This window comes from Salvia splendens, chromosome 9 (assembly GCF_004379255.2).
Source record: "Salvia splendens isolate huo1 chromosome 9, SspV2, whole genome shotgun sequence".
NCBI lineage: Eukaryota > Viridiplantae > Streptophyta > Magnoliopsida > Lamiales > Lamiaceae > Salvia > Salvia splendens.
The window spans coordinates 17,880,444-17,903,414 of NC_056040.1; the positions used below are offsets into that span (position 1 = coordinate 17,880,444).

The 22,971-nt window shown below is 36.5% G+C and overlaps 4 protein-coding genes across 5 annotated transcripts; 3 read left to right on the forward strand and 1 right to left on the reverse strand.

Moving 5' to 3' along the window:
- Positions 1–6,231: 6,231 nt before the first annotated feature.
- On the forward strand, positions 6,232–8,684 carry LOC121748738 (transcription factor IIIA-like). The gene is made up of 7 exons (XM_042143231.1): positions 6,232–6,477; positions 6,605–6,736; positions 7,227–7,370; positions 7,534–7,675; positions 7,759–7,997; positions 8,075–8,218; positions 8,328–8,684. The coding sequence occupies exons 1-7, from the start codon at positions 6,349–6,351 to the stop codon at positions 8,499–8,501; spliced, it is 1,104 nt and encodes a 367-aa protein (XP_041999165.1). The 5' UTR covers positions 6,232–6,348; the 3' UTR covers positions 8,502–8,684.
- A 1,732-nt stretch (positions 8,685–10,416) lies between these two features.
- On the forward strand, positions 10,417–16,870 carry LOC121749808 (protein SEMI-ROLLED LEAF 2-like). Its single transcript, XM_042144454.1, has 20 exons — positions 10,417–10,622; positions 10,858–11,150; positions 11,402–11,476; positions 11,671–11,786; positions 11,931–12,045; positions 12,158–12,286; positions 12,550–12,597; positions 12,726–12,907; positions 13,005–13,201; positions 13,313–13,602; positions 13,684–13,833; positions 13,908–14,285; positions 14,412–14,561; positions 14,790–14,862; positions 15,092–15,219; positions 15,323–15,520; positions 15,595–15,717; positions 15,789–15,914; positions 15,993–16,184; positions 16,356–16,870. Exons 2-20 carry the CDS (start codon positions 11,004–11,006, stop codon positions 16,485–16,487), a joined length of 2,949 nt encoding a protein of 982 aa, XP_042000388.1. The 5' UTR covers positions 10,417–10,622; positions 10,858–11,003; the 3' UTR covers positions 16,488–16,870.
- Positions 16,871–17,754: 884 nt separating this feature from the next.
- On the forward strand, positions 17,755–19,567 carry LOC121748784. The gene is made up of 3 exons (XM_042143302.1): positions 17,755–17,916; positions 18,993–19,101; positions 19,178–19,567. The coding sequence occupies exons 1-3, from the start codon at positions 17,782–17,784 to the stop codon at positions 19,324–19,326; spliced, it is 393 nt and encodes a 130-aa protein (XP_041999236.1). The 5' UTR covers positions 17,755–17,781; the 3' UTR covers positions 19,327–19,567.
- A 1,564-nt stretch (positions 19,568–21,131) lies between these two features.
- On the reverse strand, positions 21,132–22,715 carry LOC121748783. Of its 2 annotated transcripts, none has more exons than XM_042143301.1 (2): positions 22,359–22,715; positions 21,132–22,255 (listed from the first exon to the last, which is right to left on the reverse strand). In XM_042143301.1, exon 2 carries the CDS (start codon positions 21,911–21,913, stop codon positions 21,311–21,313), a length of 603 nt encoding a protein of 200 aa, XP_041999235.1. In that variant the 5' UTR covers positions 21,914–22,255; positions 22,359–22,715; the 3' UTR covers positions 21,132–21,310. The 2 variants fall into 2 exon arrangements, with proteins under 2 accessions (XP_041999235.1, XP_041999234.1); XM_042143300.1 differs by having other exon boundaries at positions 21,132–22,258.
- Between the last annotated feature and the right edge of the window lie 256 nt (positions 22,716–22,971).

Consider the following 22,971-nt stretch of genomic DNA (forward strand, 5'->3'; position numbering starts at 1 on the left):
ACGAGTATCAGTCATTCTTCTATGGTTTAGTTATCAACGTCGCTAGGGTGGTAGTTTAAGCCGATACACATAATGCACCAAATTGTACTAGGTAATGCATGTTATTGACTATATAATGGACGACTTGTGAACTGCAATGTATATGTTTTCTGAACCATTTTGTTTGTTTATGTTATAAAATTTTACGAATAGTTTACGATTGGCACTGGTTGCTTGTTTGGGGCACGTTTCAATTATTCCCCAATGGTTTAGCAATCCATGGGGATAGGGTGTAGTATGGTTTAAGCAACGCAACCGTAACTAAGTCCACGAGTATCAGTCCTTACTCCGGGGTTTATTTATCATATCGGCTAGGGGGTAGTATCAATCGATAAATGTAATGTACAAATAATATTGTAAAATGTAATCTATTTAATCAGTGATGTACAATATATGTACTGTAATGTAATTTTTCCTGATATGTTTTTGTTATGATTGTATACAACATTTTAGTTTGCTCAGCACTTCCCTATCAGGGGCCATATCTGAGGCTGTATAGATGGTCGACCTTCCACCACCCTGGTTTCCTATGCTCAGGCTCTTCCTGAGCCGTACTTGTCCCGGTCTCTGCTAATCTCTTCCATAATTTCTGGACAATTCCATCTGGAATTACATCATCGACCACTTCGTCGATGTCCAATCTAAGCTGCTTCACTGCTATCCAACATACAACATCAGAACATGATTATAACGGAAACTATCAATATTGCATTTACATTAGCTAATGCACCATTCACTCATGTACACAAGCAGTAATTGAATGTATAGTACTTGATAAATAATGTATAATACTTGCTAAATAATGTACAGAAGCAATCAGATAATGCACAACAGAATATTACATTGCATCAACTAGGTTCATATACACAAGCAGTCAAATAATGCATAATACTTTATAAATAATGTATAAAAATAGATAAATAATGTACACATGCAATCAAATAATGCACAAAGGAATATGACATTCACCTATTCACCCATATAAACAAGCGGTCACGTAATACCCAATACTTGATAAATAATGTAAACTATTAGCTAAATAATGTACAGATTCAATAAAATAAAGCACACAGGAATATTGCATTCACCCATTCACCCATGTGCATAAGCAGTCAAATAATACCTATAAATTGATAAATAATGAATAATAATAGTTAAATAATGTATAGATTCAATCAAATAATGCACATAGGAATATTCATTCATCCAATCACCCGTATACAGAAGCAGTCAAATAATGGATAATACTTGACGAATAATGTGTAAACAGTGACTAATAATGTACCCAATCAATCAATTAATGCACAAGAAATTACATTCACCTACCACCCTTTTACCAAAAAAACCGCCGACGAATGGACCATGGAATACTAAATGATGTACATCAATACCAGAAATTCTACACGCAAATGAAATAGATCCCTCACCTTCAGCAGCGTTGGTTGAGATCTTGAAGGTCGGCCTCTCTTCATCATAATGTATCTGCGAGACGAAACAAATATAAAAAACCGCTAAGATTTCGTCGACAAAATCTGCAACTAAAGCATGGCAAACTAGAAAATAATTTCACACCCAATAATAGGCACAACCCTAACAAAAAAGTAAAACGAATTTATGATTTCAGCAAATCGAGACCAAGCTGAGTTTGAAAACAGAGATGGTCGCGCACTACGGGAATAATGTTTGGACGGCGAAACGTACAAAAATCGCGCTCTCTCTGTAGATTTCCGGTTGCTTCAGGTGGCGGCTAGGGTTTAGAAAGTGGTGGGAATGTGAGAAGACAATTTGCAGTGATGAATTGAGGGAGTAGATGAAGCTGATAGCAAAATCCCTCTTATAATTCGCACATTCCGTTTTTGGGCGGTTTTGGTACTGTGCATTTACCAATTTACCCATATAATGCACAAAAAGGCCTTAATAATGCAACGACGGGATCATTAGTAAGCTTCTCATCCGGATCGTCCATTCCTCAAATCTAACGGTTCCAATTAAGAAGAAACTTAAATCTAAGAGAGGAAAAGGAGATTAACACTACCCTATATATATATATATATATATTAATTTTATAATAAAATGTGAGTGAAATAAGTTGGTGGAATGTGAGATCTACTTATCATTTATAGTAAAAGTGAAATGAAACTCTTATTATGAGACAAACTGAAATGACAAAAATATGAATCTTATTGTGAGACAAATGGAGTATTTCATTTTATGATAACTACATTCTGCAAATAAAATTAAGAATATGAAATTATAATTTTACGCTTCTTCCTAAAAAAACAAGGAAGCTCTATTAAGCCATAGCTTTTTGGGTGTGAAATAAAAGGTTTGGTATGAACAAATACATATAAATTACTATAAGGTATAAATTACTAAGGGATCAAATTTGGTGATAGCAAATTTGCTCATTAAAGGGACTGTCACCCAAGGTCTTTCATGGACCTTAAATGAGTGTGTGTTATTTAAGGATACTCCCGTTTAGTGGGAGTAGTGTGACATCCCTAACCCAATTGTATCAAAGTTTAATATTTTATTGTATATTCTATTGTAGTTTATATTACAAAAAATTAGTACATTAGTATCAAAATAACGATTTAACTAATTAGATTAAAATTTATATATATGTTTGTGTATATATACCGTCGCGCGTGTGTGTGTGCGCGCGCATGAATGACAGGAAGTAATTTGTGCATGGAAAAATATATATAATGATATTTCTGAGTACTATTATATAAATAATTGTAAGTATAACTTAAAGAATAAATTTGGTGCATGCACGTGGTCACCATATAATAATGCCACTAATCTGACGAGACAAATGTCAACGAAATAAACTACCAGACATGCATGTTGCCATTTATCTAAGTTATTTATAATTCATATCAATATCTTTAATTTAATATTAACCGCTTTTCAATTCATATATATGTCGAGTTAGTAAACAGTGGGAAAGGAAGGAGGACAAGAAAATAGAAAGTTTAGTTTCAATATGGAGAAATTAAAAGAATAGAAAACGAGAAGAAAAGAAAAGAAAAGAAAAGAAAAGAAAAGAAAAGAAAAGAAAAGAAAAGAAAAAGAAAAAGAAAAAGAAGAGAAAGAATCATGAATCGTACTGTATATCGTAAAGCAGAACCAAGAACTTAGCTTGATTTTAATTTTGTAATCAGGTGTAGCAATCATATTTTTTATTTTACATGGATTACTTTGTCATGTGTTTGAGTTGGAGAGAGTATTTTGGATTATGTGATGTTACTCTGATATACTTATTTATTTGATATTCATGGTGGACGTGATAGGAGTATGCTACTGATACAATGGATGTATTTTATATATGACATGTATTTTATATATGACATTGAAATTATATAAATCATGTGATTAAATAGGATTTGTGATGATCTTGATTTGGATCTGAAATTTTAGAGGGACCTATGAGTCAAATGCAGAGGGTCCTATGAGTCCAATTACAGATGGACCTTCGGGTCAAATACAGAGGGACCTATGAGTCCAAATACAAAGGGACCTTCGGGTCATAGAGGAATCCCGGACAGATACCAAGCTTGATTTGTCACAGAATAATAATTTGAATAAAGAGACAATATGCATATGAATATGAAATTGTTTATGATAATCAATATGGAACCGATTTTGAATATTTTGTAAATAAGCTAATAAATGATGGATTTTGTAACTATAGTCTTTGGATGATGGTGATGTAATTGATATGTGATTTATTTACTTTAAGTAGTTGTAGTTATTGCTTTATATTATGTTTTGAACATGTAGTTATAAAACTCATGTTATACTCTGCATATATTAAGCACTTATGTTTGTCCATGACTTGTTACTATTTGGTTTTGCTTTAATCGACTAAGGATTTGGAAAGACCAATTGGAATATGCATGTATGATCACTTTGCATTAAATTTTCATGCTAAACTCCATGATTTATTTGTTGTTGATTATATTTACATATGTGATTACTGATAGATGTAATCACGAAAAATGTGGTGATTGTCTCATTAGTCCTTTGTCGATATGGTTAATAATAAGATTGTTCGGTAATACATTGCGTGATACTAGTATATTTGAATGCTCATTTGGTTTGTACACATTTGTTTGGTGTCATATGTGTTGCCCAAGTTGGAGATTGTTGAAAATTTGAGCTTCCACGTGACTAATTTAATGCGTATGACTATCTTTCGGCTACCTAATTAAAGTGGTCCATTAAAGACTAAGTTTGGGCTAAAGTGTATTTAATTTGCTATGTAAATAAGTGTAGATATCATAAGAGGTTTTTCAATTTGTTGAGGGACCAAATAAAAAATAAAATGTGTTATATTTTGCACTCCATTCGTCCCACTCTAAACGGATCATTTATAATTCGGCACAAGATTTTATGAAATGTTGCTTTGTAAGTAAATTGGAGAGAATAAAGTAAGAGACAAGGAAAAAGTAGAGAGAGTGACGTTTTTGTATTTAGAAATGTGTCATTTAGAGTGAGACATCCAAAAAAAAATATGTCGCTTAAAGTGGGACGGAGGGATTATAAATATAAGCTAGGTTATGGTCTCCAGACGTCGTAAGAACGATTCGATATCTCTGTATTCTCCCTGCAGACTATTGTGAAGAATGTTTCTGATTGTCTGGAAGATCCATAGCCGTTGTAAAATAATTGTTCATTCCGTTATTCCATTCATTTATTCAAAGATTTGTAACATTTATTCCATAAAAGGCTTTGATTTGTGTTCTATGAGTCTATCTACATTCTAAAATATAGTAATTATTAAATTAAATGAATACTTTGTCCTTCCCTTAAAAATATATACTCTCCGTCACAATTATTCTCTCCATCCCACAAGAATATGCACTTTTTATTTTTTAGTCCGTCCCACAAGAATATGCACATTCTAATTTTGGAAAGTCTTTTCTATCTAATGAGGTGGAAATCATTCTCCACTAACAATACTTTATTTACTTTACCAATTTTACATTAAAATTCGTGCCGAATCCAAAGTTCATATTCTTTGGAAACGGAGAGAGTATCATTTTAGGATATCCATTAAAAATAGATCAATTTTATTTTGATTTTTTTTTCTATAATGAAGTGAGTTTCATTCTCCACTAATAATACTCCAATCACTTATTTTTTCTATCTCTCTTGTCCTTTATCAATTATATATTAAAATATATGTCATATTAAATATTGCCTTTTTTTAGATGAAGAGAGTATTCCACTTCGAATGGAGCGAATGGAGTATTTATTTGGAACATTCAAATGTAATTACTGAGTAGTTGCAAATAAAAAGAATAAATGCAACTAGTTAGTGAAAATACTCCATCCATCCCATTTTAGGAGTCATAGTTTACCATTTTTTGGTGTCCCACTTTAGGAGTCCCGATTGGAATATTCTATAAATAGTATTAGGCCACATATTCCACTAATTTTTTTCACTCACATTTTATTATAAAACTAAATAAAAAAGTAGGACCACATTCCACTATTTTTTTTCACCAATTTTCCTTTACATTTTTTAAAATCCGTGCCGAACTCAAATGAGATTCTTAAAGTGGGGGACAGAGGGAGTAGTGGGCATCTCAACGCATCTCTTAACCGTCTCGGTCTCGTCATAAGAGACGGCGTTGCAGCCTTCCGTCCCGGTCTCGTCTCGTCTCGTCCCGGAAGAACGGCTCGCGCGACAGCTCGCCACGCGCCAGGACTAGGCGTGACGCCGGCTCGCCGGCCCGCGAGTGGGCGTCGTCACGCTGACGAAATAAATCATTTTTTTAAAAATTCGATTTTAATAAAAAAATAAAATAAAAAAATGAAAAATGGTAATATTAAAGTTTTATTACCGTTGAAATTTTAATTTTTTTCTTTTTTCGGTAAAATTTGGCAACCAGTAGACGCACATGATAGCCATTAGACAACAATTTTTTATAATTTTTAGATTTTATAAGTGTGGGTTTTTATTTTTTTAGAATTTTAAATTGTAATTTTATTTTATTTAATGAAGTGTGTTTTTATTAATTAAATTTGTTAGAAATAAAATAAAAAATGAAATTGAATGAATAGTTAAGGGATGAAATGATTAAGAGACCGTTAAGAGATGGAGGGTTGCAGATGTTGTCTCTTAATTAATAGATGAGATGAAAAGTAAGGTGAGATCCACGAATAGTGAAAAGCAACCCTAAATCCCCTCATATCGCTGTTGCCATTCACTCTCAGCGCCGTCACAATTAGGGTTTCTGCGCCTCCCTCCAATTTCAACAACTATCTTCGACGTACGCATATTGACAGTATACAGAAATGGTGGACGAAGGGGTTAAATCACGGGATCCGATTTTCAGAGACATCCGTCGATACTATTGTGAGTACTGCGGGATTTGTCGATCCAAAAAAACCCTAATCGCCGCTCACATCCAATCTCAACACGCGGTACGTGTAGTTTATTGTTTTTAATATTTTAAGATTTGAAAATTTTGTGGGTGATTGAAACTGAAACTTCTGCAATTATTTTGTGTAGCTCTAGTTTGTAATTTTGTTGTGTTTTTGGGTATTGCAGGAGGAATTAAAGGAGAAGGAGCTGAATGAAGAAACTGATAACGGAGAGAAATTAAACAAGTGTGAAGAATGCGGTTTGAATTTCTCAAAACCTGCTCATCTTAAGCAGCATATGCAAAGCCATTCGCTCGAGGTGAATTTTACCTTGCTTTTCTAAATATCTCCACTTGTTACTAAAAAATTGGTATCTAAACTTATTTAGTATTGAGAATGGATCTATATATATGAAATATGTTTTAGTTATTGTAATTAATATTAGAGTATTATGTTGTTTGAATGGAATCTTGGGGTGTTTTTCTCTGATTCATTTGCTTTTTTCTTGGAATATAAACGCACAGTATTTTGCAGATTGAAATAAGGCAGAAAAATGCCATGTTACATTGCCGGGTGTGAAGCATTGGATCCCAAAAAAAGAACTCCAAAATGCGAGAGGCAACGAACCTTGATTGGATCAGTACCAGGCGGGTGACTGCCTGGGAAGCTCCATCAAGTGTGTGCCTCAGTCACGCTTGCTATTCCTTGAGGTTTGAGGATTCTCTAGTTCATGTGATGGGATAAAGCACACATAGTTGCTGTAAAACAGATTGTGCTCAATTTTTTTACTGATAAGTGTGCTTTTACAGAGGCCATTCATATGTTCGGTGGATGACTGCGACTCTAGTTACAGAAGGAAGGACCACTTGAACAGACACATGCTTCAACATCAAGGGAAATTGTTTGAGTGTCCGGTTGAGAGCTGTAAACGGACGTTTACTCTACAGGGTAATATGACGTCATGTGAAAGACTACCATTATGAATCTGCTCCTACAGACATTGAGCAACCTAAGGGACCTGACTCTGCAAAGTCCGATGAATATGAGGAGTCTCAAGAGAAATTGCTTGAATGTCCTGTTAAGGACTGTAAGCGGACTTTTAAATCTGAGGGTCACATGGCATGGCATGTGAAAGAGTTCCATGGAGAATCTGCTTTTGCTGATGTCAAACATCCTATGGAACATGTCTGTCCTGAGCCTCGTTGTGGAAAAGTGTTTAGATATGCCTCCAAATTGTGTAAACACGAGGATTCTCATGGTAAGTTGCATTTTAGTTGTTTATTTGGTTTTATCCTTTCACTATCATTATTAATCACTGCCAATATTTTTGGCATAATGCAGTCATGTTGGATTCTTCGGAGGCTTACTGTGCTGAACCAGGCTGTATGAAATATTTCTCAAATGAGAGGTGCCTCAAGGAGCACATACAGTTGTGCCATCAATACGTTATGTGTGATGAATGTGGCACGAGACAGCTGAAGAAAAACATTAAGCGTCACATGCGCATGCATAAATCAGAACTAAGTTCTACAGAAAGGATAAACTGTAGTGTTGAAGGATGCTCACTAACATTTTCGACTGTAAGTTTGGAACTTTGATGTCACAACTATCCATTCATCCAACTTGTCAGAGAGTTACTTATTTGACATGTTTACAGACATCAAATCTCAACAAGCATATGAAGGCTGTACACTTGGAACTCAAACCATTTGCTTGCGGCATGCCTGGCTGTAACAAGAGATTTGCATTTAAACATGTGAGAGACAATCATGAAAAATCTGGGTGCCACGTCTATACTCCAGTGAGTGTCTTTTAACTCTCTGATCAACTACTCAGCCTTGTTGCGTGTGAATGGCAACATATCTGCAGCATCATGTGAATCATGTCTGACATATGTCTTGTATTTTAAGGGGGGTGATTTTGAGGCATCTGATGAGCAATTCCGGTCGAGGCCAAGAGGTGGCCGGAAAAGGAGTTATCCAGTTATCGAGACACTGATGCGGAAGAGGATCGTTCCACCCAGTGAATCAGACCTTGATAGGAACGAGGGAGGCGATTACCCATCATGTCAATTCTCAAATTAACAAATCTATAATTAGAGGTATATTTTGTATATGTAAGATGTACAGTAGTTACATATAGCAGTGTATGTGACACGATAAATATACTCCATTTTGGAATATTATGCCCATTTAGCTAGGAGCTTCTGATTTGAGTTTGTATATCATTTTTATTTTCGAATTTGAATATAGGAATTGTTTCTGGCGTGAGCTTATGTATGTATCTTTTTCATTTGAACTTGAAATAAAAATACTAGTACATGTTAACCTGTACCTCATATAATTAAGCCTCTGCTTAAAGAATCGGTTAGATATTTTAAAAAACTTCACACAAAAATGCAAAATATCTCGAACCCAAAAAACGGAAAGAAGAGGAAAACAGTAACGAACAATCCACTACTCAGCTCTTTTAATTCTCACTTCTTTTCTTCTTCATTTCCTGGTGGCTTTGGCTCCTCTATCTTGGCTGCTGCTGGTATCCCTCCGTCAATGCAGCTTCGGCATTTGCTCTCCACCCATCCCTCCACATCATGCTCCCCGCCGGAATGATGGCCTCCGCAGAGACGAGCGATGATTCTAGCGACAACTGCAATGATGGTGATCACTGCCAACACTACCACCAGTGTCTCGATCGAACGGGGAGCAGAGTGGCCGGATTCTGTTGCCGCCGTTGTAGTTTTGTTTGAGAGGAAAACTAGAATCAGACAGCAGAGACTTTGATAAAAGTAGACAAATGATTGTCTTGACATTGAGGTGCAAGAAGATTGAGTTGTGCTTGTGCGTGTTTTAGTTCTGTGAGAGAAACCCAACTGCAATCATTTTTAGCATTTCTGCAGCAGAAAAGAAGCTTTGAACAACAATGCCGTTGTGCCCACAATCACTTTTCAGTTTTCCCTCTTTGTTCCCCTTCACATTGCTGTTACTTTTGCATGATTGTAGCAATAGTTATTTGCGATGTAATTTCCTCTCTTGAAAATATTAATCGATAAACAAATGAGATCGTGCATTTTACATGTGATGTGTTTAGCAAAATATTTCGAATTTAGGCAAGTTTAGAATTTGATGCTTCATCCATCTTATTTTTCGAGCTTTTTTGATGAATCTACCTAAAAAATTCCGACATTTCGAATAAAAAAGAGTTTATATGGACATGTTATTCAAATACTAATAAACAATATACACTTTCCGGACTTGGAATTTCCAGCTTGAGACTGAGCCAAGTATGTGCAATGGTTAGGGAGTTCCAGTTGAGTTCTACATGAGTTTTTAGAAATATAAAAAATGTTAGGCGGAAAAAATAGGAAAATGTAAGTTTCATTTTTATAGTATTATATATATTTTTTTATAAAATATGAGTGAAATGCTATTTAGGACAAAACAGAACCCCTTATTGCATACGGTGGGAGTGTATTTTATATTTTGATCAGCCCTTTTCAAAATTATATTCCCGTCACTGTACAAAATACAAATGTTAGGCATAGGCTAAGATTCAAATATTATCTATTAATAAATGTTAAATATTTTATTAAATACTACTCCCTCCGTTCCTTAGTAATAGAGACATTTCTTTTTGGCACGAGGTTTAAGAATAATGTGTTAAATATATGGTGAAAAAAGTAAGAGAGGGTAAAGTAAGAGAGATGAAGAGAGAATAAAGTAAAAAACAGAATTACTTTTTGCTAAAAGTAAAAATGACTCAATTCAAAATAGAAAAATGACTCTATTAACATGAAATGTAGAGAGTATTGCTACTATATAGATTTGAGTTCTAATAGACTCACCGAATTTCAAACATAAGTACCGGCCAAGCACAGAGACACAAAATTGCAATAATGCAAGTAGTGCGAGTAACGGAATTACAAATTCGCATCAATCATTAATTATTATTTTCCATTTTAAATAAAAACTATTGAAGCTGTTGGGCAGCGAAGTGAGAGATTACAAAATATTCATATTTCCCATGTCATGAATCCACGTTCTCAATCGCCAAAATTTGCAATTATTTTAGTATACATAGAGATAGAGAGAGAGAGAGAGGTTGGGTGGCATAATTTACTGGAAAATGCTTGAAATTCGCTACATTGTTGGCAATCTTTGATGGATCACCAGCCTTCTGGACTGCTCTTTACAGAAATTCTTCCCAAGGTAAAGTTACGAAAACTTCCTTTTATTCCTATCAACAACTGATACGAATAAAGGGATGTTCAAAATATTCCCATCTTTTTTTGCTACTTTTTCATATAATTATATTTATTTAGTATTCCATCAGCAATTGCTGAATTATTCCCATTTTCTCGAGCAATTGATTCCTCTGCATTTTGAAATGGGCTGATTGGGATTTTTCTGTTGGTATTTGAGTTGGGCGTAAATTTGAATGCAGGAATTGCCTGATCGATTTTGATACCTCCGGCTTTCCTTTCCCTTCTATATTTTTTTTGAGGTAGAGAAGGGAAGGAGAGCGTTAATTTGAGGGAGAAAGAGAAAGGGATTAGACTCCTTTTTTTTTTGTGTGTTGGTGAAAGCAAAATGACTGTTGTTTCCGGGGTTATCTCAAGGCAAGTGTTGCCAGCTTGTGACAACCTTTGCTTCTTCTGCCCCGCATTGCGTACGAGGTCCAGGCAGCCGGTCAAGAGGTACAAGCACTTGATATCGGATATTTTCCCCCGCTCTCAGGTGAGTTTTGTGAATCATATGATGTGCATGAATCAATTTTGGGATGCAATGGTATCGTATAGATATGATTGATCAAGTGATTTCATGATCATGATTGGATTCGAATTGGTTTTCAAAAGAAAACTTGAGATGAAAATTTGGTTCGTGAAGAAGGATTGTATCTGTAACTAATGGATATGATATGTGGATTTGATCATCGCTTCTTCTAAAATGCCGTAACTCTGGAACCTTTTCTTCGGTTTGCTTTATAGGATGAAGAAGTGAATGAGAGGAAGATTGGGAAATTATGTGACTATGCTTCAAAAAATCCTTTACGCATTCCCAAGGTATTGATTTGGTTATGTAAGTTGCTGTCACTGTAGTATACTGATATGGGAATCTTATCTTGTATTTTTTGAAAGTTATAGTATGTGGAGTTTGCTAATGGAATACTTTCTAGTCTCGTGCTGAAGCTAACTTACATATAGATATAGTTTGCGTCGAAGCTCTATCAATGGTTTTGTTTATCTTGAAATGATAGATAGCGGACTCCCTCGAACAGAAATTCTACAAGGAATTAAGGAATGAAAACTACCGATTTGTGAAGATTGTTATGCTGATCTACCGGAAGTTATTGTTATCTTGCAAGGACCAAATGTATGCCCACTGCATTTTATTGCTTTCCCTTTGTAGTTTTCTTGTTGGTAATATTTAGTTTTTTATGTCTACCTCGGGTATTTTCTAGACTTCGTCCATTTTGGGGAACCTCTATCAATAAAAAAACACCCATTTTTGTGGCAGGCCTTTGTTTGCAAATAGTCTATTGAGTGTCATGTTCGCCTTGATGGATCAGACAAGCCAAGATGGAGTCTTAATTATTGGATGTGAATCTCTCTTTGATTTTGTAAACAACCAGGTTGGTACCGTTGTTTGGTTTTTAGTTTTTGCATAAGCCTCTGCATAACTTCTTGAATTTTGTTTCATTTATTGAATAAGGCTGACTCTACTTACTCTTGCGTGCTTTCCAGAAAGATGGAACATATATGTTTAATCTCGAAGGACTAATTCCAAAGCTCTGCCACGTAGCTCAAGAAGTGGGAGATGACGAGGGGACAGAACATTTACGAGCATCTGGGCTGCAAGCTCTATCTGCAATGGTTTGTGTTTGGAATTCATTACTTGTCGGATGTATTTGAGTTGAATTTGACGTGAACCTGTATGGTCCTATAATTTCTAGTTTTTTATACTATCATTCTTTTTAACTTTGCTGCATCCATTGATTGTTTCTTGAAAGCATAATGATGGCCAGTTTAAATTTCTTATATGTATTTCTCAGGGATTTTATCAGGTCTTTATTGTTTCTCCTATATTTTCAATTGGATTTATCCGGCTCATCTACTTTTGCATTTGTCTTCTACAGGTTTGGTTCATGGGCGAAAACTCACATATTTCAGTTGAATTTGACAATGTAAGCTTATCCGTATCCCCTCATTTGATGCTGATATTATGAATATTTCATATTACATCTGCCACTGTAGCATTCTACTCTTGGCTGAAGCGTATCACTTTTAAGTTTTTAACTGTCCAATTCTTCAGATTGTTTCAGTAGTCTTGGAGAATTACAAAGGTCAAAGTAAGGAGTGCAGTGGTTCTGAGCAAAATGGTCGGGTGCAAGAAGTCAATAAAGCTGAGGGATATGTCTCTCCTTCTGAAGCTTCAGCAAAGGTTCCTTCTTGGAGAATCATTATAAATGAAAAAGGACTACTTAACGTGGCTGCGTAATCTCTTGGATCATTTTCTTTTGTTCTTTCTTTTTGTTTGCTTATTATTACTAGCAGCTGAGCATGTGTGTAAACTGTATCTTGATTTACACAGAGAGGTTGCCAAAAGCCCGCAGTTTTGGTCTAGGGTGTGCCTTCAAAATATGGCCAATCTCGGGAAAGAAGCAACCACCATGCGTTGTGTTCTAGAGTCTTTGTTTCGCTATTTTGATGGTGGAAATCTGTGGCCCGTCCAAGGTGGGATCGCTTTTCCTGTTCTCAAAGACATGCAGCTTCTGATGGATGATTCTGGTCAGGTTTATAGGGAACTTTTCTCCCTACGGATATCTGATTTCGTTTTGTCTGCTTGATTAAACTGATTACAATGCTCGGACTTATTATCCTATTCCTTTGCTCGTGCAGGGAGCACACATCTTTTGCTATCGATATTAGTCAAGCATCTTGACCATAAAAACGTCCTCAAGCAGCCCGATATGCAGCTCGACGTAGTTGAGGTTGTCACCGCTCTTGCTCGACTGACGAAGATGCAGTCATCTGTACCTATAGTCAGTGCTGTAAGTGACATCATGAGGCATTTACGGAAGAGTATACATTATTCACTCGATGATGCAAATCTCGGAGATAAAGTTATCAAGTGGAACCGGAGATTTCATCAAGTCGTTGATGAATGTCTCACCGAATTGACATCAAAGGTTTGACTATCCTACCTTTGTCGTGGATTTGGAATAGAAATAAAAATGAAGAATTATACTTATGGTTGCACTTGTTAATAGGTTGGAGATGCGGGTCAAATCCTCGATGTAATGGCTTCTATGCTAGAGAACATCTCGAGCATTACTGTAATAGCGAGAACGACTATTTCTGCTGTCTACCGAACCGCTCAGATTATAGCTTCTTTACCAAATGTATTGTACAAAAACAAGGCAAGGCCCTGTAGAATCTCTCTCTCTCTCTCCCTCCCTCGAAAGCTTTTATTTGACCATTTTTCTATCATTAGGCTTTCCCAGAGACTTTGTTTCATCAGCTGCTTCCAGCTATGCTCCATCCCGATCATCAGACGCGAGTTGGAGCTCATCAGGTCTTCGCTGTTGTACTTGTGCCGTCTTCTGTCTGTCCTCAGCCATCTTCTGATTCCTCTATGGTCGACCTCTCGAGGTCGCTATCGAGAACTGTCTCCGTGTTTTCTTCGTCAGCCGCATTGTTCCAGAAGTTGCGAAACCAAATGACTCCTTCCAGGGAGAATTACACAGAATTGAACGGAAGTGAGCAAGGTGGAGTAATGGATAGAATTAAATCGACTTATAGTCGGGTATATAGCTTGAGAAGTTCACCGGCACAAGATGGAGATAATGGAAACAACTCGACTAAAGAAGCGGTAGGTCTTCCATTTTGTTATTTAGTATCGCTCCTAAATGTCTAGGTTTGGACTGTCATCAATTAATTCTTTAATTCTGATTCTATACAGTTATCGCCTACATGTTTATCTCGTTTTCTGTTTCAGGATGCGGTTCGTCTTAGACTGAGTAGCCACCAAATAACACTCCTGCTTTCATCAATTTGGGCACAATCTATATCTCCTGAAAACATGCCTGAAAACTATGAAGCTATTGCTCACACATACTGCTTGATTTTGTTGTTTTCTAGAGCTAAGGTAAGTACTTTTATCGTATTTCTTGATGGACACATTACTATTGTATTTTGGTGCTTTGACTAAGGTAGAATATTATCATTACAAGGGTAAAGTATGTATTTGTGCCAAATAATCACAATGAATACATATTTTTATCACAATAATATTGAGTTTCCTGTTCCATAAGATTAACAACTCCTTCTGCATGATTGGTGTGTTAATGACTAATGTCTTTATGTTTCGTCACAGACTTCCTATCGTGATGCTCTAATTCATAGTTTCCAACTTGCTTTTACATTGAGGGCCGTTTCTCTTCAAGGAGGTACTCCTAGTCTCCTACTAGGCAATGTTCAGATTCAAATTTTCAGACATGAAATTTACAAATATTGCTCGCGAATGTTTATTTTTCATAATGACTATTTATCCGAATTCTTTTGATTAGCGTTTTTTATCCTTACGCGTTACTATCGGTTGAGTCTCTATTTGCAATCGATTATCATTCCACTACTTTTAGCAAAGGCCAGTTCAAAATAAATTTATTCAATTTTCAGGCACTCTGCCAGCATCACGTCGGAGATCACTCTATGTGCTGTCGTCTTCCATGATTATCTTCTCAGCAAAGGTCTATAACATTCTTCCTCTCATCCCAGTTGTCAAGGCTGCAATCTCCGATAAAGTGGTACGGCAATCGTCTCCAAATCTCATTAACAGAGTTTTCTTATGTTGTGTCTATACTGTAAAAGTCAGCATTCAAATTCGATCTTTTTTGCATTTTGTATCAGGTTGATCCATTTTTGTGTTTAGTTGAAGATTCAAAGCTGCAGATAAGTGATGCCGGATTAGAAAAACAAAATGTCTATGGATCGAAAGAAGACAACACCGCTGCTGTAAGGCATCTTTCAGAAATCAAGATCAGTGGCGAGCTAACTAAACAATCCCTGGTTTCTGTTATTGTTAGAAATCTAGAGAACGTACTCGAGGTAACCTTGTTGTCTGCTTGTGAAAGGGCTTTGTCGTTCTTGATGTTTTCATCTCTGATACTGTTTGCGTGCAGTACGAGGAGGCTGCCATAACGGAGCAGTTGGTCCAGAATTTCGTGCCGGATGAAATGTGTTCGCTTGGCAGTGGCCAAATGTACAATGACAATGCGGAACATGGACGTGAGAGCAACGTTAAGGTAAAACTACTGCTGTCAGAATTCTCACCTTTTTCGTTGTCTCTGGCAGCTAACCTCCCTCCTATGCGCAGGGCATCTCGGATTTTGGTACGGACGACGATGGTCATCATGATCCCAACGAAAGCAACGCTCCACCCAATTCGAAGCTGACCGTTGAGTTACCCAATCTTCTCAGTGTCGATCAACTTCTGCAATCCGTAAGTTTGCTGGCTGCTGAGCCATGTGTCTCATTAGAAACCATGGATGCATTTTGATTCGTGCCAGTTGCTTTGCAGATTTTGGAGACAGCGCACCATGTGGGAAGAATGTCCGTGAGCACGGGTTCTGAGACATCATACAGAGACGTGGCTAAGCATTGCGAGTCTCTTCAGCAGGGAAAGCAACAGAAGATGACTTTGTTGACCATAGCTTCGAAAAATGCTGCAGCTGCTACCGGAGGAGACAAATCACACGCCGGTGTCGCCAAGGTACATCTCGTCTACTACTACGCCATACCCTAACGGAAACATGTCCATATTACCCCAATTAGTGGCGTTAGTGAGTCAAGTCGAGTGAGTAGCGGTTGATTGCTCGAAAACACATTAGCCTTTCACCGGTCTGTCTTCCCTTCTGATATCGTCTTTACTGGAAATTTGCAGGGTGAAAATGGTAACAAGATATCGGGCGGACCTCCGGTGCTCTGCGCGACTGAGTATCAGAACAATCCCGTCTCGTTCCGGCTACCATCTTCGAGCCCTTACGACAACTTCTTGAAAGCAGCAGGATGTTGATAAGCCAGAAACAAACTTAGGGTTCTATGACCAAAACAGGCTTAGTGAAACACGCGATGCAGCAACGTATCTTCGATCACATTGCTTTCAATGAGACGACTATGGCCGGCTTGACCGGAGATCGGCATAGTGGTGGCACAAGGAGTGTGAAGATCGATGGCCTCTTTCTCACAAAAGTGTGGATATTTAGCAAGATCATGTGATGTGTGAGGCTTTATTAGTTTTTTGTCCTATAGTTTAGACCCTTCTCATGTACAAAATCAAAGCTCATTTTTTCCTATAGAATCTTTCACTACTATTTTTTTCTGTATATCTATTCATATTTTTTTATACATTGTGATTATAACTAGTGCAAATGTGAAGAAGAAAAAAGTGCTGCAATATGTTTGGTGTAATTTACCTTCCATTGCATACATGTATGAATTAGATATCTCAAGCTTATTATTTTGTTGCATGAGAAAAATCTATTTTCACAAAATATGTGAAATGGTTTGTAAATTTGAAACTTGTAAAAGTAAATTTAGTATTGGGGTCATAAGACCATCAATAATTGTAGTATAATTTACAAAAGAGAGAGAATAAAATAGTAGTACTATGTTTAATTATATAAAATACTTCGTACTCCTTGTTTTATGATTATCTTATAATAATAGGGAAGTGATGAATTGCTAACTCATGCAAACTACAACTAATTTAAGAACATAAAATTTTAGAAATTTTGTAGTCTATAATTTGCCATGTGTAATTTTGTTTTTCATTTTTATTATTAAAAAGATAATAGAAACTATCAAATTTAGGGTTTAGAAACACAATATTATCAATACAGTATATGAAATACATCAACGCAAAGACATTACAATGTCAATACAATTTCATATTGACATTGTACAAGCATTGTATTGACATATTATGTGTCGTGTATTGATATAAAGCTGTTAACTAAATTTATGAATATTTTCGATTTTTTTTTTCAAATTTTGACATCGAAACATTTGCAAGTGAGATCTCGTTAGAATCCTTATGAAATTATCTTTAATTTGATATATGTTGTGAGAAAAAATAATTTAAATCGAGAAAGTTATATACGTTTTAAAATTATGAGATATTTTTTAAAAGTTAATTACAACTAATTTATTGTAAATTGATCTTAATACTTTTTTGCATATTGACATTTGATCTGATTTGAATATCTAATAGCTATTATTTAATTGTAGTCAACAATAAAGTATTGAGTTAGCAAGTCTCCAAAATAATAATACTCCTGTAATAGGTCATTTCTAAATTCTAATACATCATGAAACGTTGTCGTTTGGGTTTCCTAATTCCTCTAGGGATCTATACATGGAATGATCCAAGTCTAAAATCGGTTCCTCTATTTCCAATCCCACCTCAAAGATTTACGTCTCCGCAAATCTGCCGAGTTTCTCGCGTAAGATCTCTCTCTCCTGTGGGCGCGGTCGTTCATTTCTTTTTTTGTGAATAATCTTGATCTACAAATTAGGTTTTTAATGAACTTTTTTTTGTTACTCAGATTTCGGTGTTCGTATCTTGCTTCATTTTTGTTTATTTTGTAGAATGTTTTAGTAAGATTTATGAACTTAGAGCTGGTTTATGATAATTTTGATTGAGATTAGGGTTTTGTGTGCTGGATTGGGGTTATCGCTATTGTTTTCTCGTATTGTATGGTAATACTAGGGACGGGTTATTGGCTTTAGGGAAATAGCTGCTAATAATATGGCCATTTTGTGTGAAGAAAAAGACTGTGTCTGATGTGTTTCAATTCGAATTTCCCATTAGATTTGCTAATTTTGAAGAATTGGGAATATTTGTATGCTCTGATTCAACTTATGAAGATGGAAAACCATTGAAATGTTCCTACTTTCCAACAGCATGGAGAGTTTCTAGAGTTCATGCCTCATGGATGGGTAGCTATGTCGTCGTTTAGACGCATGTTTTCCCTACACGTCCACTGTGAATATTACGCAGTATACACGTTTCTCTATAATTTCTTCAACTTCGTACTAGATACTTTGGACTTTGAATTAGTGTCTTATTGATTTGACAGCATGTATCTTGTAAGCTTGGTCGAGTTTCAATTCAAAACACAATAATTCAAAGAAGTATTTCTGTTCACTGGTTTATGGTCATGTGTAAGTCTGTTTTACCGAGAAGGTCTATGGCCCTATAAAAAATTCAGGCCATCTAGAAAACATAAATTGGTTTCCAACTCAAATCTTCTATCCGCGTTCTTGTCTGAGGCTTTATGTGGGTTGGTTGCTTCAGAAATGAGCGTCTAATCTCTCGTTACATATTTGTTTTATTATGTAAGCCATTTAGGTTTTTAGATTTGTAACATCAACTTTGATGATTTTGAGTTCATGTTCATCTAGAATGCACGCAGTTGAAATTCTCCCTTCAATTCATTTATGTCAATCTTCATATTGCTTCAACTGTATATTCATTTTAGTATAAATTATACATCTTCTTACATAATGTAACTTGCAGCTTTGGGAGTTGAAAATGTCAGGCAAAGCTATCTTTTCTGCTTTTGTTGGATCCATTGGTATTGCATATGTGTGCGACTATTTGATTTCTGACAAGAAGATTTTTGGAGGTATGTACTTCAGTTTTAATTCAGTTCTTCGTAACTGTCTCTGGCCGTTCATTAACGAACGGCGTTTCGACCTTAGGTAGTACCCCTTCAACAGTTTTGAACAAAGAATGGGAGCTGGCGACTGAAAAAAAGTTTAGAGCGTGGCCGCGAACTGCCGGTCCCCCAGTGGTGATGAACCCCATCAGCAACCAGAACTTCATCGTCAAAGCCACCCTCAACGAGTAAATGCAGTCCTTTCTCCGTGCACCCATGATTTAAACCTCTTGTGCTTAAACATGGCATAATACAATTCGCAGAGTGAATCTTTTCTGTTGGAATTCTGCTGATTGGTTGACTGTAGATCTCTCCACTTTATACTGCTGAGTTTTTTCAAATAAGTTTTGTATGCTTGACATGTTTTTTCGAATTTGTCTCATCATTGAAGGAGTTGATTATGATAATTTGATCATTGATCATGCTTGAGGTACGACTATTATTTGCAAACTTGCACAAGCAAATCTATATCGATGTAAAATGTGTTATTTGTAAAGTTTGATTTGCCCATTATATTTTACCAAAGAGTTATTTGTTCAATCATTTACCAAAAAGGAGAATTTTGTAATGAATTTTCTATATGCTTCATTTGTATCATAAAAAAAACTTTTGGAATGACGTAGAGGCACATTTGGTAAAGTAACAAACACTAGAAAGGAAAGGTTACTGAAATATTGCTGGTGGAGAATGAATCTCAAGAGAAAAAATTATTATTATTACTAAAAATAGAAGTGGACTATTTTATGACATACCAATATGGAAAGGATGTCTATTTTTATTTTTATGGGATCAAGGGAATTATTATTCTGACTTCAAATGCAACTGCCCATACAGACATGCAGCCAGCATTTTCATAAAAAATACACTAACAATGGTAAATTCTGGAATACAGTATGCTGCATCTGTATCTTCCTAATAACCCCTCCCCATCTAGCTATAAAACATCACAGCTCCAATTCAATGAAATTTCTTGATGCCAATCCCTAAAATCCATCAATCTAAGAAAGGGGATTGTTCTTGCACACTGTGTTCTTGACATCAAAGAGAGAATTGGGCTCTAATCTTGCTCGATCTCTTGAAGCATCTCGACAACATTCTTCATCTTATGCCGTTTCTCAGGCATGCTATCTGTGCAGGGCAGAGCTGCATTCAAGGCTGCAAGCATTTCTTTCCTACAAGAAAATGATATATTAGTGCTCAGCCTTCCATCAAGAATCAGCACTGTGAAGGTCACATTCCACAATCCCATTCCCAGGATACAAGAAGACCCAACCTGTGGCTCTCTCCTCAATCCATCTCTATAAAGAGGGACAGGCTTCCCCTAAAATTAACACCAGATAGCTAATCTGAGCTTGTGCAGTCAAGAACTAAGAACGGAGGCAGAGAAACAGCAATAGCACAATTTATTAGCACGGTTGAAAAGAAATGGTACGGATACTGCCTCAGTTTCACAGTTAGAGACGCTAAGAACAGATGCCACGGGATGATGACCGTGGAAGCTCTCTCAAGGCAAGAAAAGTGTGAATGTTCAGTTTGATTTTGGAATCCATTTGATCATACTACGATAGTAAGATGGTGTTTTTGGTCATATGTGTGGCCGGTGGCCCCTTTTTTGAAAATGTGAAAGTTGTTCCAATCGCTTAGCTTAGCAAGGGTCACAAGAGTGACAAACTACCCAAAACAGCAGTGATTTTATATTCTGAGTTCCATAAGGTGTACAAAAATTGATGAGATTATTAAAGACTTGAATTTTATGCAAGTAAGTTCTTTGTTTATTATTTTGGGTTATGATACAGTCCAATATTGAACTTCAATGTACTATCCTTTATCCAACACGAAACTACTATTCAGTTTATCACTTTAAACGACCTACAGTCCTATCATACAGTACCTTATTTATAGCTAACCTATGCGGCACCGATACGGATACGCGTATCGGTATCCGAAGGATACGGATACGCGGATACGGCTCTTTCCCAAACAACCCGATACGCGGATACGTTTTAACTATTTTTTTTAATAAATAATAATAGTGCAAAATAAATTACAAAATAGATATTCTAATTCAACATAGAGACATTAAAGGTATATTACACTCAAAATAACATGATAGCAGCAGGTTCTAAATTAGGAAATAATTAAAAGGTAGTAGCAAACTAGCATCAAGCCATCAACATCAAGCTTCTTCCTCATTCCCCGTCTCCTCCAGCTCCACACCTTCATCCTCGGCATCACCCAATCCAAATGATACAGCCTGCAACTCAGGTTCATCAATGGAGAGGTCAGCAACTTCAAGAAGACCAACACCACTAAGGGAATCAAAAGAATCTCCCCCAACATCCCACATCCTTGTCTCTCCTTTCTTGTATGCATCAGTTCTTCTTGACAAATGTCTCAGATTTGAGTGCACAAAGACCAAATCTTCAGCCCGCTCAGGAGTTAAGGCATTTCTCTTGACACTATGGATGAAGCTATATGTGCTCCAATTTCTTTCACAGCAAGAAGAAGAGGCCGGTTGGCTGAGCAGTTTCATGGCCAAACTCATCAAAAGAGGGATAGATTGTCCATGATTTGTCCACCATGTCATTGGGGAAACAGCCCATCTATCATGTATAGAATCAGGGTCATTGAATTCTTCTGAACAACTAGAAAACCTTGCATATTCTTCCTTCACTGCAGCCAACTCTTGCGGTATGCGAAAGAATTTCTTGAAGCAAGTCATCCTCATTTGTGATATTTGCTGTTGTCTGAAGGAGCTACAGGCAAAGAAACAGTGCATGCCTTTGATCTTTCCAATAGCTCCTTACACTTTTCCACTTCCCTCCTCATGTCACTCAGCATTTCAAATGAAACATTTGGACATGTCTTAATCCCCTGTCTTAATTTTTGCAGCAAATGAGCTTCAACTCTTGTATAGCTAGTGCTTTTTGAAAATGGACAATAGTTGCATCTCCATAATATATTTCCTCCACCAGGTTTAGGCTTCTCTAGAATGGTGACATGATCCCACAATGGAGCCCTGATATCAGTTATTTGTCTGGACCCAGATCCAACACTAGAACTAGCAGCAGAACTAGCACTAGAACTAGCAGCAGTAGCACTCAGATTTGGAGATGCCATACTGCTGAAATTATAATTGAATTGAATTGGGGGAGCAAAAAACTGAATTATAACATAGAAAAGCGATGGCAAAAATAGATACATAAAACTGAATTATAACATACCGAATCTATGGAGGCGGGGAGTTTTTGACCTAGCTGCGGCTTTCTCAATTGTGTGGAATCTTATATTGTATAGAGCATCATTATTTATAGAGCTAGATTTGTTCATCCAGCTGCAATGGGCTACATCACAAATGGGCTTTTTGGTCCAGCCCGTTAATTCTATCGGGCCGGCTCCTTTAGATGGGCTTTAAACTGGGCCGTATCCACCGAGATACGTATCGAATCTGAGGTTTCCCGGCCCAATACGGCCCATCCCGCGGATACGCCCAGGATACGTATCCGTCGCGTATCCGTCGCGTATCGGTATCGGATACGTATCCGATACGCGATACGGCAACAAAGTGAAGTATCCGTGTTATATAGTAGCTAACACTTAAAATTAAACCAAGATATACACATGGGCACTAATAAAGCCAAAGAAAAACTCTTTCAAAACGATAATAGATGAGCTGATACGACAAATTACTAGAGTCACCATCCTACCCACCTAATTTTGAAGACTTGCAGCATTGCTCTAATCAGTTGCCTTATGTCCAGCGTGTTAATTATGGAGCCTAAAATATCTCTTACCATGTTTAGGATTTGTTTCCTTGAAGTATATTTCCTTGTGATA

Bases quoted from the DNA above. Each gene is read 5' to 3' on its own strand.
- LOC121749808 (XM_042144454.1), top strand. From the start codon at position 11,004: ATGACTGTTGTTTCCGGGGTTATCTCAAGGCAAGTGTTGCCAGCTTGT. The intron at 11,477-11,670 runs GTATTGATTTGG...TTGAAATGATAG, and splicing joins ATCCTTTACGCATTCCCAAG to ATAGCGGACTCCCTCGAACA. The intron at 16,185-16,355 runs GTACATCTCGTC...GGAAATTTGCAG, and splicing joins CACACGCCGGTGTCGCCAAG to GGTGAAAATGGTAACAAGAT.
- LOC121748738 (XM_042143231.1), top strand. From the start codon at position 6,349: ATGGTGGACGAAGGGGTTAAATCACGGGATCCGATTTTCAGAGACATC. The intron at 6,478-6,604 runs GTACGTGTAGTT...TGGGTATTGCAG, and splicing joins ACATCCAATCTCAACACGCG to GAGGAATTAAAGGAGAAGGA. The intron at 6,737-7,226 runs GTGAATTTTACC...GTGCTTTTACAG, and splicing joins TGCAAAGCCATTCGCTCGAG to AGGCCATTCATATGTTCGGT.
- LOC121748784 (XM_042143302.1), top strand. From the start codon at position 17,782: ATGAAACGTTGTCGTTTGGGTTTCCTAATTCCTCTAGGGATCTATACA. The intron at 17,917-18,992 runs GTAAGATCTCTC...TGTAACTTGCAG, and splicing joins AAATCTGCCGAGTTTCTCGC to CTTTGGGAGTTGAAAATGTC. The intron at 19,102-19,177 runs GTATGTACTTCA...TTTCGACCTTAG, and splicing joins TGACAAGAAGATTTTTGGAG to GTAGTACCCCTTCAACAGTT.
- LOC121748783 (XM_042143301.1), bottom strand. From the start codon at position 21,913: ATGCACTGTTTCTTTGCCTGTAGCTCCTTCAGACAACAGCAAATATCA.